This window comes from Pagrus pagrus (assembly GCF_965226575.1).
Source record: "Pagrus pagrus genome assembly, chromosome: 7".
Classification (NCBI taxonomy): Eukaryota; Metazoa; Chordata; class Actinopteri; order Spariformes; family Sparidae; genus Pagrus; species Pagrus pagrus.
In genome coordinates, this window is record NC_140191.1 from 12548235 (window position 1) to 12559478 (window position 11244).

The 11244-nt window shown below is 41.2% G+C and overlaps 1 protein-coding gene across 4 annotated transcripts; it reads left to right on the plus strand.

The window, feature by feature from the left end:
* The first annotated feature begins 16 nt into the window (after positions 1-16).
* On the plus strand, positions 17-11202 carry LOC311260023 (uncharacterized protein). Of its 4 annotated transcripts, XM_084357520.1 has the most exons (9): positions 17-107; positions 3814-4908; positions 4999-5050; positions 5486-5627; positions 5727-5852; positions 9318-9464; positions 10609-10662; positions 10774-10878; positions 11030-11202. In XM_084357520.1, the coding sequence occupies exons 4-9, from the start codon at positions 5486-5488 to the stop codon at positions 11185-11187; spliced, it is 732 nt and encodes a 243-aa protein (XP_084213646.1). In that variant the 5' UTR covers positions 17-107; positions 3814-4908; positions 4999-5050; the 3' UTR covers positions 11188-11202. The 4 variants fall into 4 exon arrangements, with proteins under 4 accessions (XP_084213646.1, XP_084213645.1, XP_084213647.1 ...); XM_084357519.1 differs by having other exon boundaries at positions 3814-3867; positions 4754-5627; XM_084357521.1 differs by lacking the exon at positions 4999-5050 and having other exon boundaries at positions 3814-3867.
* The last annotated feature ends 42 nt before the right edge of the window (positions 11203-11244 follow it).

Here is an 11244-nt window from a genome sequence, read left to right on the forward strand (position 1 = left end):
CGGACTAAACGGGAAATAGCTGCGTCACGAGCTGTTTCAAGGAATTGTGTATCAGAGAGAAGCAGGACTGGCTGAGGGCAATAACACTGCAACACATCAGAGCACAGGTGAGCGCCCCTACACCACTTTATAATATCTGCACATCCACTGCACTCACTCCACCACATTCATTTTTCCCAAATTAACAAAAGACGCCATAAAACTACTTAAAAGGGGAAAAAAAGGCTGAATTACAGAAAGAAATGTATAGATTTCACATTAGTTTGCACGATGACCTTAAACGACTCCTTGATTTTCTTTAACCTCATCTTAAGGTCAGGGGAAAAGTTGGAAATTTGTCATTAAAGGGTAAGTTCGCCCCAAAAATGAAAATTTAGTCATCATCTACTGACCCAATCTCAGGGATGAATAGGGTGGTGTAGCAATCACGTATTTTTGTGGGCTGACCCGGAAGTTAGCACCGCCCTGGTTCCCTCGACAGAAAGCCTACGGCATTTTTGTATTGGATTTTGGAATATCGCTGAGGTTTATGACACTAAACTGTTTTGATGAACACCACTTTTTTTTTTTTTTGATGAACACCGCTTTTGTGATTATTTAAGTGTAAATGAAATCGCTACAATAAAAAGCAAATATTAGGCTATAAACAGACTACATGCGGTCGCATGGCTTGAACGTCACCACCGCTAAGCGTCTTACTACACAATTACTATAGGCTACACGTTTTCTATAAATTGATCAGTCTACAAGTTGTAAAGTTCGAGTTAGAACAGTTTGTAGCTAAAGTCGGCCGGTAAAGACGGACTAGTGAGTAGATGAGTCTCTGTGTTTGGCATGATGACGTTTAATGTCCCTGACCTCTGTAGTCTCATTTAGCCACTTGTTAGCAACCGCTGTTTTAAGACACGTAAGCGCTTTATAATTAAATTGTGGGAGATTTAAAGGTATAGTTGGTAATCCTGTTCAGAAACACTGTTTGTTATACTGGGTGAAATGGTCTTCCCATCCTGAGAGTAGTCCATACATAATGTGTTCAGAAAAAGGAACGAAATAAATCAGACCTCTGTGGCAGCTGCAGGCCTGTAAAAACTGACCAATCCCTCCCTCTCGGTCCGAGTTGAAAGAACCAATCAGATGCCTTCATGTCTCGTCCTGCCTGCACCCCCCTCTGTCCCCCCCTCCTCCCTGCGTGCACTCATCACGTGTCACCGTTGCCGGATATATTCAGCACACTGCATATGGAGTTAGCAGGAGATCCACTCCAGGTCAGAAGGTGGCGGTAATGCACACCTAACAGTTGTTTGCCAACAGCCATAAAACAACTGAAGAAGAAGAGTTAGCACAGTTAGCAAGAGACAACAATGGCAGAGAAAATGCAGCCAAAAGTAGCACTTCCAGAAGTGATGCAGAGGTTGCTGTCTTTCTGTTGGACAGGTAATTATTTGTTTTGCTTCGGGGGATTTGTTATTTTCATGAAATATGTAACGTTAGCCAACTTAGCTACTTTTGTAGCTCGTATTAGCCCAATGCTAACGGCTCTCCTCTGCCCTGCTGACGGACCTTCTGATGCGCGTTCAAGTTTGTGGGGGCGGGGCTTTGGACGGAGCACTGACGGGAGGGGGAGAAGGGGGTGGAGCTTAGACGAGGTGCCACTTTAAAATCTTGCTAGCTCTCCAACATTACCAACTATACCTTTAATGATGAATTATATGTCGTAGAACAAAACGTGTAAATATCTTAATCCTGTGGTAACCACAGAGCTTATTTCAGGCAACCGAAAACCAATTCAAAAACCTCACAGACTTTGAGAGGAGGGAACCGGATGTGCAAAAATGCTAACTGATTTTAGGACTAAAAACTACACCACTCTATGTTAGCTAAGTATGTTACTGTTTCTTTATGTTGAAACTTTACGTTCGTTTAGGTTAAATTTTCTGTTTCTCTCTAGTCACAATGCTGTGCTTATGGTCTTCTTTGGTTTAGGCACAAAAAACACTTTGTTACGGGTCAGAAAATCATCATAGTTATGGCCTGTTTTGTTATGGATCCTATGTCTCACATAACCTCTCTCCAGCCAATCAATGGCAACAATGACAATTACAGGCACCATAATTAAGGACAAGAGTAGGCTGGAGTCTGAAGGCTGCTTGGCTACTGTATTCATGAGGCCAGTCGAGTGTAGCGTCACGTGTTTTTGCTGGTACACTACATGAAAGAGCTCAGTCAGCAGAGCAAGACAAGTGCTTCCTCAGAAAAACCACATCCTTTATCGCCACACTTCCTCTCTCTGTCTCTCTCCCTCTCTCTCTCTCTCTCTCTTTGTGTCACACACACAAACTGTCAAGGACCTACACTGCCACATGTGGTGCACTTAACTAGGTCTTCTCACAGCTCACACGCACGTGCAAACACTCACACTGGTGGTGAGTTTCATACAGCCTGTGAGGCCAGCTGTGATGACTGAACAGCCCAGCTCTGCATGGAGATTTTGTGGTTCAGGCCGAGCAAAAAGTAGATTTTTGTCAAGTATCTGTTTACTTCAACACAACACGGTCAACATGTTCCTGGCAAAGATGCCTCTGAGGTTCTAACGTATGAATCCTCACAGTCAAGGAGCCTAATTCTGAAACCTCATGATAAGCATGACCAGGTTTGCTCTAAGTCAGTTCAGACTGATTTTGATGCTCAGTCATCTCTTCCAGTCATCTCAGTACTCCGTTTGAGTGGCGCCGAGAGCCACACCGTGCCCTGGCAGCCCCTTTCTGTTCCTGCTTCGTCAACCTTAGGCCCCGTTTCACAGTTGACTGGAGGTCACGTGTTGTGGCCTGGTTTCTGTAAAAAATGACTGGGCTGTTGAGATAAGAACATGACAGCTGAATGGTGGACAAACTGAAGAAAAGCCTCAAATATCCTGCCACCCGCTGTCTAATTCGGGTTGAGATGGTGCTGAAGTGGAGACACAACTTTACAAAAAAAGTGGTTGATTCTTCTTTGAGCCGTCAGGTATCCTCTGGTCTTCTCAGGCTCCATGTCTCTCTCTCTTGGCAGGCAGTTTCACACAAAATTAAGAAATGTCTCCAGGTTTTCTTAAGCGCAGAAATGCTGTGTCCGCAGACAGGAGTTTGGCAGGCTTCTTTCATAAAAAGTTCTGCTCCCAGAATTGGCTTCAGCATGAAGCTAATGTCTGGGCGGCAAGTGGTCCAAAACATAGAGTCCACAGAAGAGACTACAAGGGGTGAGAGGAGCGTCCCAAAAAGAGAGCAATCCTAGGATTTCTTCTTTGTCTTACACTTTCTCGTGAAGAGGAGGTGGCAGTTTGATGTCAGTGATGCAACACCTCACACGTCCTCTGTAGCCCTCCTGTCTGACACTTTCTTAGTTCTTTCTAAGGAATTACTGACATTTGTTATAAGTTTGAGGTTAACATTTTTTAAAGCGTGGCACTCTGCAGAATTTACAGGATATTGGGTGTAAATGAAGTATAATGGCAATCAGGTTACAAATATCAAACATGTAAATGTATGTATCCATAAGTATATTTATATGCATGGCAAGTATGAAACAGTGAAACAAAATCAGAACATGTTGTTTCCTGGAATAGTCTCAAAGGATTTCCCTTTGTCTGTTTTCATTGTGTGGATTTGGAACTGCAGGAAAGGTTGGGTTGGCAAATAAAAGCAACATTGTGTAACTTTTTTACCTTAAAATAACAGCTTCAAAATCATTTTGATGGTACAGTGTCTTGTAATAGTCTGAATGGTGTCCCTGTCCCAGCCACTCCACCCCCCGATCACTTGTTTCTGTTTGCTCCAGGGAGGAACTCTTCTTCTTACTGGAAAAACCTAATACGTCGGACTACTTCCCAAGGTAATCTACTTCCTGCCGAGGTCTGCCAAAGTCTATTCCTTCTGTTCACAATAAAAATGTAACTTACTCCATATCGTGTCACTTGTTTTGTTTCTATTAAAAGTCTCTCCTTGAATTATGCTTCTGCATTGAATCCACATCCCACTTACAGTGTAGCTTCTGTGTAGGTGCATTCCCTACACCGTAGCCTGATGTGCACCTTCCCCAGAAATGTAACTGCACATGACAACAACACAGGCCATAACGACTCTAATTGGTCTGTTTGGTCAGTCGCATTTTCCAGCTGCTCCTCCGTGCTTAGCCGAGGAGCAAATAACGGGGACGGTGACCTGTAGTTTCCCCAGTAAACACACCGCACTCATCGGTTGTTGCATACCTTCCTGACCGGCCGGCTGCTGCTCTTCCTAGGGTTATACTTCTCCTCCTCCTGGACTAGAGAGAGTGGACAGGCTGGATGTGTGAAGGTTGGACTGCTCCTCTGCGAGCAACCTGTTGGCAAGCACTACCTTGCAGGAGCCCTGCACTTATTTTGCACCTCCCAATATGTTGCATCTAAAGCCAGACATTTCAGATCATCCCTACAGTAAATTTTGCATCTTGATATCTGCTTTTTGACATTTATAATCAGATGACTAATGTCACTTCCATATTAAGGAAGTTTGATCATATCTTTGCATCTAGTATTGTTTACAAGAATCTCCTTTTATTGCTCATAAAGGAACAGAGCAGCATCATCTGCATGATGCGATTTCTTGGAATAATGTTCTTCTCAACGGCTTTTTGTAAGAACAACAGGATGGCTTGGTCTTAAATGAGTGGTATATGATATTCTTACTGAAATGAGCTCATCATCCAAGTGGCAGAGAAAACATTAATTTGTTTGCAGCAAAAAAAAGACTGATTTTGGATGAAACGAGAGAGATGGCGCCTGTGGAAAAAAGAGGAGGCTGCATGGGCATGTTTTTGTGCCGAGCCAGGGGGTCGCAGCAGAGAAACAGAGAGAGGATGAAAGAGCGGGGCTGACAGATATCAAAGACAACGGTATAGTCTTAGCCTTTTTCGAAATGAGTCATCAGTCATCTCTGACATTTTATGAATAATCCCCTGACACACTTCTGGTCCCCTGTTCAGTCTTACACTCAGAGGGTCTCAGGTCACATCTTCTCTCGCCTTCTCAGCCAGGGTAAGTCAAGACTGTAGAAAGACTTTTTCAGCTGTATCTGTCACATAAAAGTGTCCTGTCGAGTTGAATGTTAGTAGATGTATTTACTAATGTTCCTGTTAACTCATTGGCAGTGAAGTTACTAGTGTTTGTACCGTTACCAGGCTGAATTTCTCTGACAGTTCTGTTGTATGTTATATGTCTTACAAATCTGAATCGTGAGTATACGGTGCATTGTGATGCTTCACTCCCAAATTCTGTATCCATTATCAATTGTGTGAATATTGAAAGCATTATAGACTTTGCCATTTTTTCAAAGATGCATGTAATTTCACTGTCTGTTAGTGTTAGTATGTGAATATATCTGACCACATAAATGACTATTTTCCTTTACCTCCTACCTTTCTTCTCATCCTCCTCCTCCTTTTCTTCTTCCTCTTGGTCTCTTCCTTCCAGATGCAGCCACTCTTTTATATCACTTTTACTTTCCTGTGCAGTCTGTCTTTCCTCCCTTTTGTTCTTTCTATGCAGTGTAATAAGACACAATATCGCTGGCCATCGAAACAACCCCAATTTTGCTGTGACAGTTGCCCACCAGGTACAATGACTTCTTTTCATCTTGATGGATGTCATTTTTCAGTTTTGATGCAAACAGCTCATACACTACTGTAACTGTAAATTACTGTGTGTTTTCCAGGTACACATTTGATCCGTCGTGCTATTGACAGTTGTAAAATTGATTGCAAATCTTGCGTGGATAAGCTTTTCAGTGATGCCTATGACGTGGAATTGACCTGCAAATTTTGTGCAAACTGCGAAAAACGTGAGTAATTGTACAGTTCTTCTCTCATATGTTTTTACTTAAGTAAAAGTAATAAAGTACAGTACTCTCAGTACTCTGACATGTACTCAAAGTAAACAAGTAAAAAGTATCCCTCTGAGGGACATTTCTACTCACCATTTCTGTGCATACTGTAGCTCACAGAACCTCACGTCATATTAATTTGATTCAAAGACTACTAAACTTAAAGGTATAATCAGTGCGATTTGTCCAAACTGTTCACCAGAAAGATGTTTCCAGGATGTCAAATACAGACATTTTGAGTTTGCAAAGCAAAAAAATGAGAAAATAAGAAGGGCTGCAGGGTCTCTGCAGATACAAGACACTTAACACGCCTGCTCTCCTCAGTCGAGTCTCCCTCTTTGTCTGTTTCCATCTTGTTACGTCAATTACGTAGTTTCTTCTTGCTACATCTGCTGTGTGTGATATGCACTGACAGGTTGAAATCAGTCCTAGCAATGAGGCAAAATAAAAAAAATCTATAATTTTGAAAATTATCTGTTTATTATCTGTTTTGAAACTGTAAGGAGTAGACAGTACAGATATTTGTGTTACAGTATAGGGAGTAAAAGTAAAAAGTACATACTCAAGTAAAGTACAAATACCTAAAAAATCTACTTAAGTACAGTAACAAAGTATTTGTACTTTGACAGAAACAGCCTGCAACCACAATATCATTATGTTTGTATGATGTTCAGCTCACGTGCCACTACTCACAGAGCTACAAGGATTTTTGAGCCCCCTTTGTTTTGATACTTTGCCTTGTGATAATGCATGTATCATAACCCATTATATAGAGAATAAAAGTGTCAAGTCTGTAGATTACCAATGCGCAAATACTGTATAAAATTATCAAATGTGCAGGTTGAGGAGGAAAGCTAACAATCCTAAAATCTTGAAAAACAGAGCTTAACAATGAAAAACAGAGCAGTAAATGTCATGTGTCACATCTGAAATTCAGCCCCATGTGAAACATCCTGGTTCCCTGTTTATTTTACGTGTGTGTCATGTGTGATGTCTGTGAGTCTGTCTTTTGAACATGAAATCTGAGTGACTCATCATTTCTTTCTAGTCCTGACCACCAACTTCGTCCAGTTACGGCACAAAGCCTTATAAAAGACAGGTTGTTAGCTGTTACTCAACTCTGTCTATAGAGAACATGATTTCAGAGAAATTTGCCCAGACAAAACTTAAGGTCACATCTGCAAGGGTATTCCCCTATGTGTGTGTCATGGTGGGATACAGTCAGAGAGAGATTCATAGGCGGAGGGGGGATGAGGTGGGTCTGAGAAACCCTCTGAGAAGCAGCTCAGGGGGGTATCAAGGTGGGATTCTGCAGGAGAACTTCATGTTTTACATGGTAATAACAGCAGTATCAGCACAACAGCCCACCAGTTGTGGCAAAGGCAGGAGGAGGTTCATAAAGCAGACCATCATTGTGTCAGTGGAAAAAAAAGAAAAACACAGAAAAGTGGTAAACATCGGAAAGAGGAGCAGACATAAATGTCATGTTCTGTACTATTACTCAGGTCTCTGCCCTGCGACAGGTGAGCAATAACAGCCTGTTTTGCTTATTTTCAAATGTCACTGTGGAAAACATAGAAGAGAGAAAACACACAAGTGAGATAAAGTCTGAATTTTTGGGTACATTAATATTTTAACAGAGACAAGACATAGCATATTTCTAAGTCGCAGTGCAGCAGTAAACAAACCTTTTCTGACCTGACCTTACATTCTGCAGTCTTTGATATCTGTTGTAGAATCTGAGGTGATGAAGGTGGGTGGTGAAAATGTCATAAAAACTTGAATCGTGCAGGGGCTTTATACCAATTAACGGCAATGGAAACTAATTTAAGTGGAAATGATTCGACCCACGCAAAAAATTCACACACTGCTCTTGCAATACAACAGCTTAATGTTTTTTTGGGTTATACTTTGGTCTTCTTCAACTTCGTTCTCATATCCCCTTTAATCCGTTGCATTATCAGTCATATCTGCTGCTCTGAATCTGCAGTCCCCCATAACTTTTACGCTTGTTTCTGTCTTCTACATTTACATTCATATCCGATGAGAATCCAGTGTAGATATCCTAGAATAACAGCATTTGAAGACTTCCAGAGTTATTTTTTTTCATTCACCTACAAAAGGTCATTGTGGCACAGCAGACGGAAGTCACCTCTTAACCCTGCTCAAGAACCCCTGTCAAATGTATGATTATGTTACTCACCTGCAGAGTTTTTAGATAATCTGCGCTAAATATCAAGTTTAAAATGTGCTCGTGGAGACATTTTGTCGTCAGCACTGGGTCACAGTGGGGTGTAGCACACTGAGTGCACTGACGATAATAATATAGTAGTAATAATGTAATTACACCCAGCAAACATAATGAAAACGTGTCTGTGTTTGAGGCTATAATTAAGTTTTGACTGTCGGCACGTGTGGTTACATCAGTGCATGCTCAAAATTTAAAGGGACAGTTCACCCCTAAATCAAACCAATTTTTTAGATATCGTAGAGAAGTCTGCCTTCTGTCATATCTAATGGGATTAGATGGCACTTGGCTTGTGGTGCATTTGAAATACGCTTGAAAAATTCAACAGAAATGTCTCTTTGCAGAAATCATGACCTGGTTACTAGCTACCTACCAAGCTAGCTAGCTAAAATAGCTAACACTACAGCCCAGATGAGGAGGACTCCATGAATATTTATATTCTGCGCTGTCACTTGCATAAAAACACATCTTACACATCAAACTGCTCAGGACAAGGTCTGTGGATTATCTTGAGTAAACGAGAGAGACATGACAATGACTCTCTCGACATGACAAGCCGAGTGCCGTCCAACATTATATTTGAGAGACGGCTGACATCTCTGCAGCCAATATCTCCAAAACACAGCAACTGACACAAAAATTATCTAGATGGATAAATATCCCTACAGGTAAGAGGAAAAATATATGTGTTTGATTTTGGGTTGAACTGTCCCTTTAACCACTACGATCCAAAGGTCCTCTCTGAACTATATATGACCGTAAAAGACACAAAACTTGATCATCATTGAAGCAGTTTTATAAACTATGTTGTATTGGTTATAACAAATGTTTTGTGATGACTATGGGGGCTCATTCAAGTAGTTTGGTCTTTGTTCATTTCTGAATTTACTTTGAAGTATGCGTGTTAAAGCATTTGGTAACAGAGAATGTTTTATCAAACTGAAACCCGGCTTTTACTGAGAAGTAACAGCTGTCTGTAAAAAATGGGTTTCTAGCGTGATAATATAACCGTCTTATGACTTTAATCCAGAATCATTACCTGCCATGCCTTGTGAGTCATTTTTCATTTTCTGATTTGTGTCATATTTCACCTTTGTGCATATGTGTGTTCATCACACACACTAACATACTCTTTTAATGATAATGTTTTTTGTTTGTTTGTTTCTTTTTTACAGCGAACATGGAGTATGAGTCAAAATGTAACCACACTCATAACGCTGTGTGCAGATGTAAAGATGGCTACCAATGCAGAGAACAACCCTGTCTGGAGTGTGAGCCGATACCAAGTACCACCACACCCATAACCCCTACATCGACTACAGGTAGGATTTATTCATTTAGATTGTTTGTACAAGGTGAGCTTTTTTTTAAATTTTGAGTTGATGTGAACATCGGACACCTGAGAGTCAGCATACGGTACAATACAGAAAAGACTGGGAACGCAAGGATGCGATGTGACCATAGAGGTGATCATACAGGTAGCCACCGACATCACTGTTGGGTTTGGTTAGAAATGCAAAATACATTCACACATATGCTGTATACACAATATAAACTAATCAAGAGGAATCTCTCTCTCACATAAGGTAAAGTCGCTAGGTTTTGGGTTTTTAATTTTAAAGCCACGTTGCCTCTTTTGGGCTTGTTTCCTTAGATCTGGTTGCTTGTTTCTCCCGTTAGATCTGGCAACACTGATAATAATGCAGCACTGCCAGCTGATGAACACAGTGGAGCATTAAGCAGCTAAAGAGCTAATTATTTCCCTCAGGGGTTGATGGAGGACAAACACAGCAAAACAAGGAGAGGGAGAAACATGAAAAATTACTCCAAATGAATGTCATGTTGCTGAGTGTCTGCTGGATATGTAAAAAGGCGATTGTTTGCTAGCTTCTGAGGTGATAACATGTCAGTGTTGTGTTTGTTTTGCTGTCTGAAAGCAGCCAAAACTTTGACTTTTACTGTTTTAAAGGGCCCTGAGCAGATTTAGACTCAGTAGTTGATGTCTTCCCTAATCATTGCTCCATAAAAAGTGGCACCCTTTTGTACTCCCTGAGAAAGGCTAACTTGAACTGCAACCGTGACAACATGTTGCGCTGCAGAGAGTACTTTAACCATGGCAACATCCTGCTACAGCATTCCAGGCTGGCTGCCAAGTTCAGCTGAAACAGATCGGTGCTGATGTAATCATTAAAAATAATACAAACAAATCTTTATTTAAATGTTCACAGTTAGCGAATGTTTTTATACTCTCTGGTATCCACTGAGTAAAGTCCTGTGTCCTATGACACAAGTTCATAATAAATCCTGTTTTGTGATAATAAATGACTTCCTGACCACAGAGTTAAAAATAAGAGAGTGAGCTCAATGACTAATCTGAACCATAAACGGTTTCCAATTTCCATTGAATTTTTAAATGCGTCGAAGTCTAAATGTGAGCTGATATAATTTTTAATCTCTTCCCTCCAGCCCTGAAACCTGCAACCAGCACTGCCACACCCCCGGACAGTAAATCACTCGGAGGTAAAGTACAGGTTTCGTTTGTGCCAGTACACAACAAGGAAATACTTGATCTTGATCTCTTGATCTTCATCTAAAAAACTCAGAAAATGTCTGTCTTCCTTGTTCTTGCAGATACAGTGTGGTTCCTGGTGATAACTGCCCTACTGACTGCAGTAATCTTACTCGTTGTTGTAACAAATAGCAAGCCCTTTCTGCGCTGGATCAGATGCAAGTGTGGTAAGTACACTGTTATCAAGATACAGATAACCCTGCACAAGAGTACACATGCAGGAGCTGCAATGAGCATTGTACTTTATCATTTTATAACACCTTAAGTGATCATTACGTCATAATGAATTCACGCTTCCCCCATTCTCTTGTTGCTCAGGCTTCAACCTTTTTCCTAAACCACAACCACAACCACCAACACCGTACACCCAGGACGGAGACGTATCCAAGCCTGTCCAGGAGGCAGGAAATGTGACCAACCTCAAGACAGATCCTGAACTTGGATTATCACTAATTTCACAGACAGTCATTCAGTGACAAGTGACTTGTTGCTTCGGACATTTTTATAACAAATGGCAGCAAACGTCACTCGGG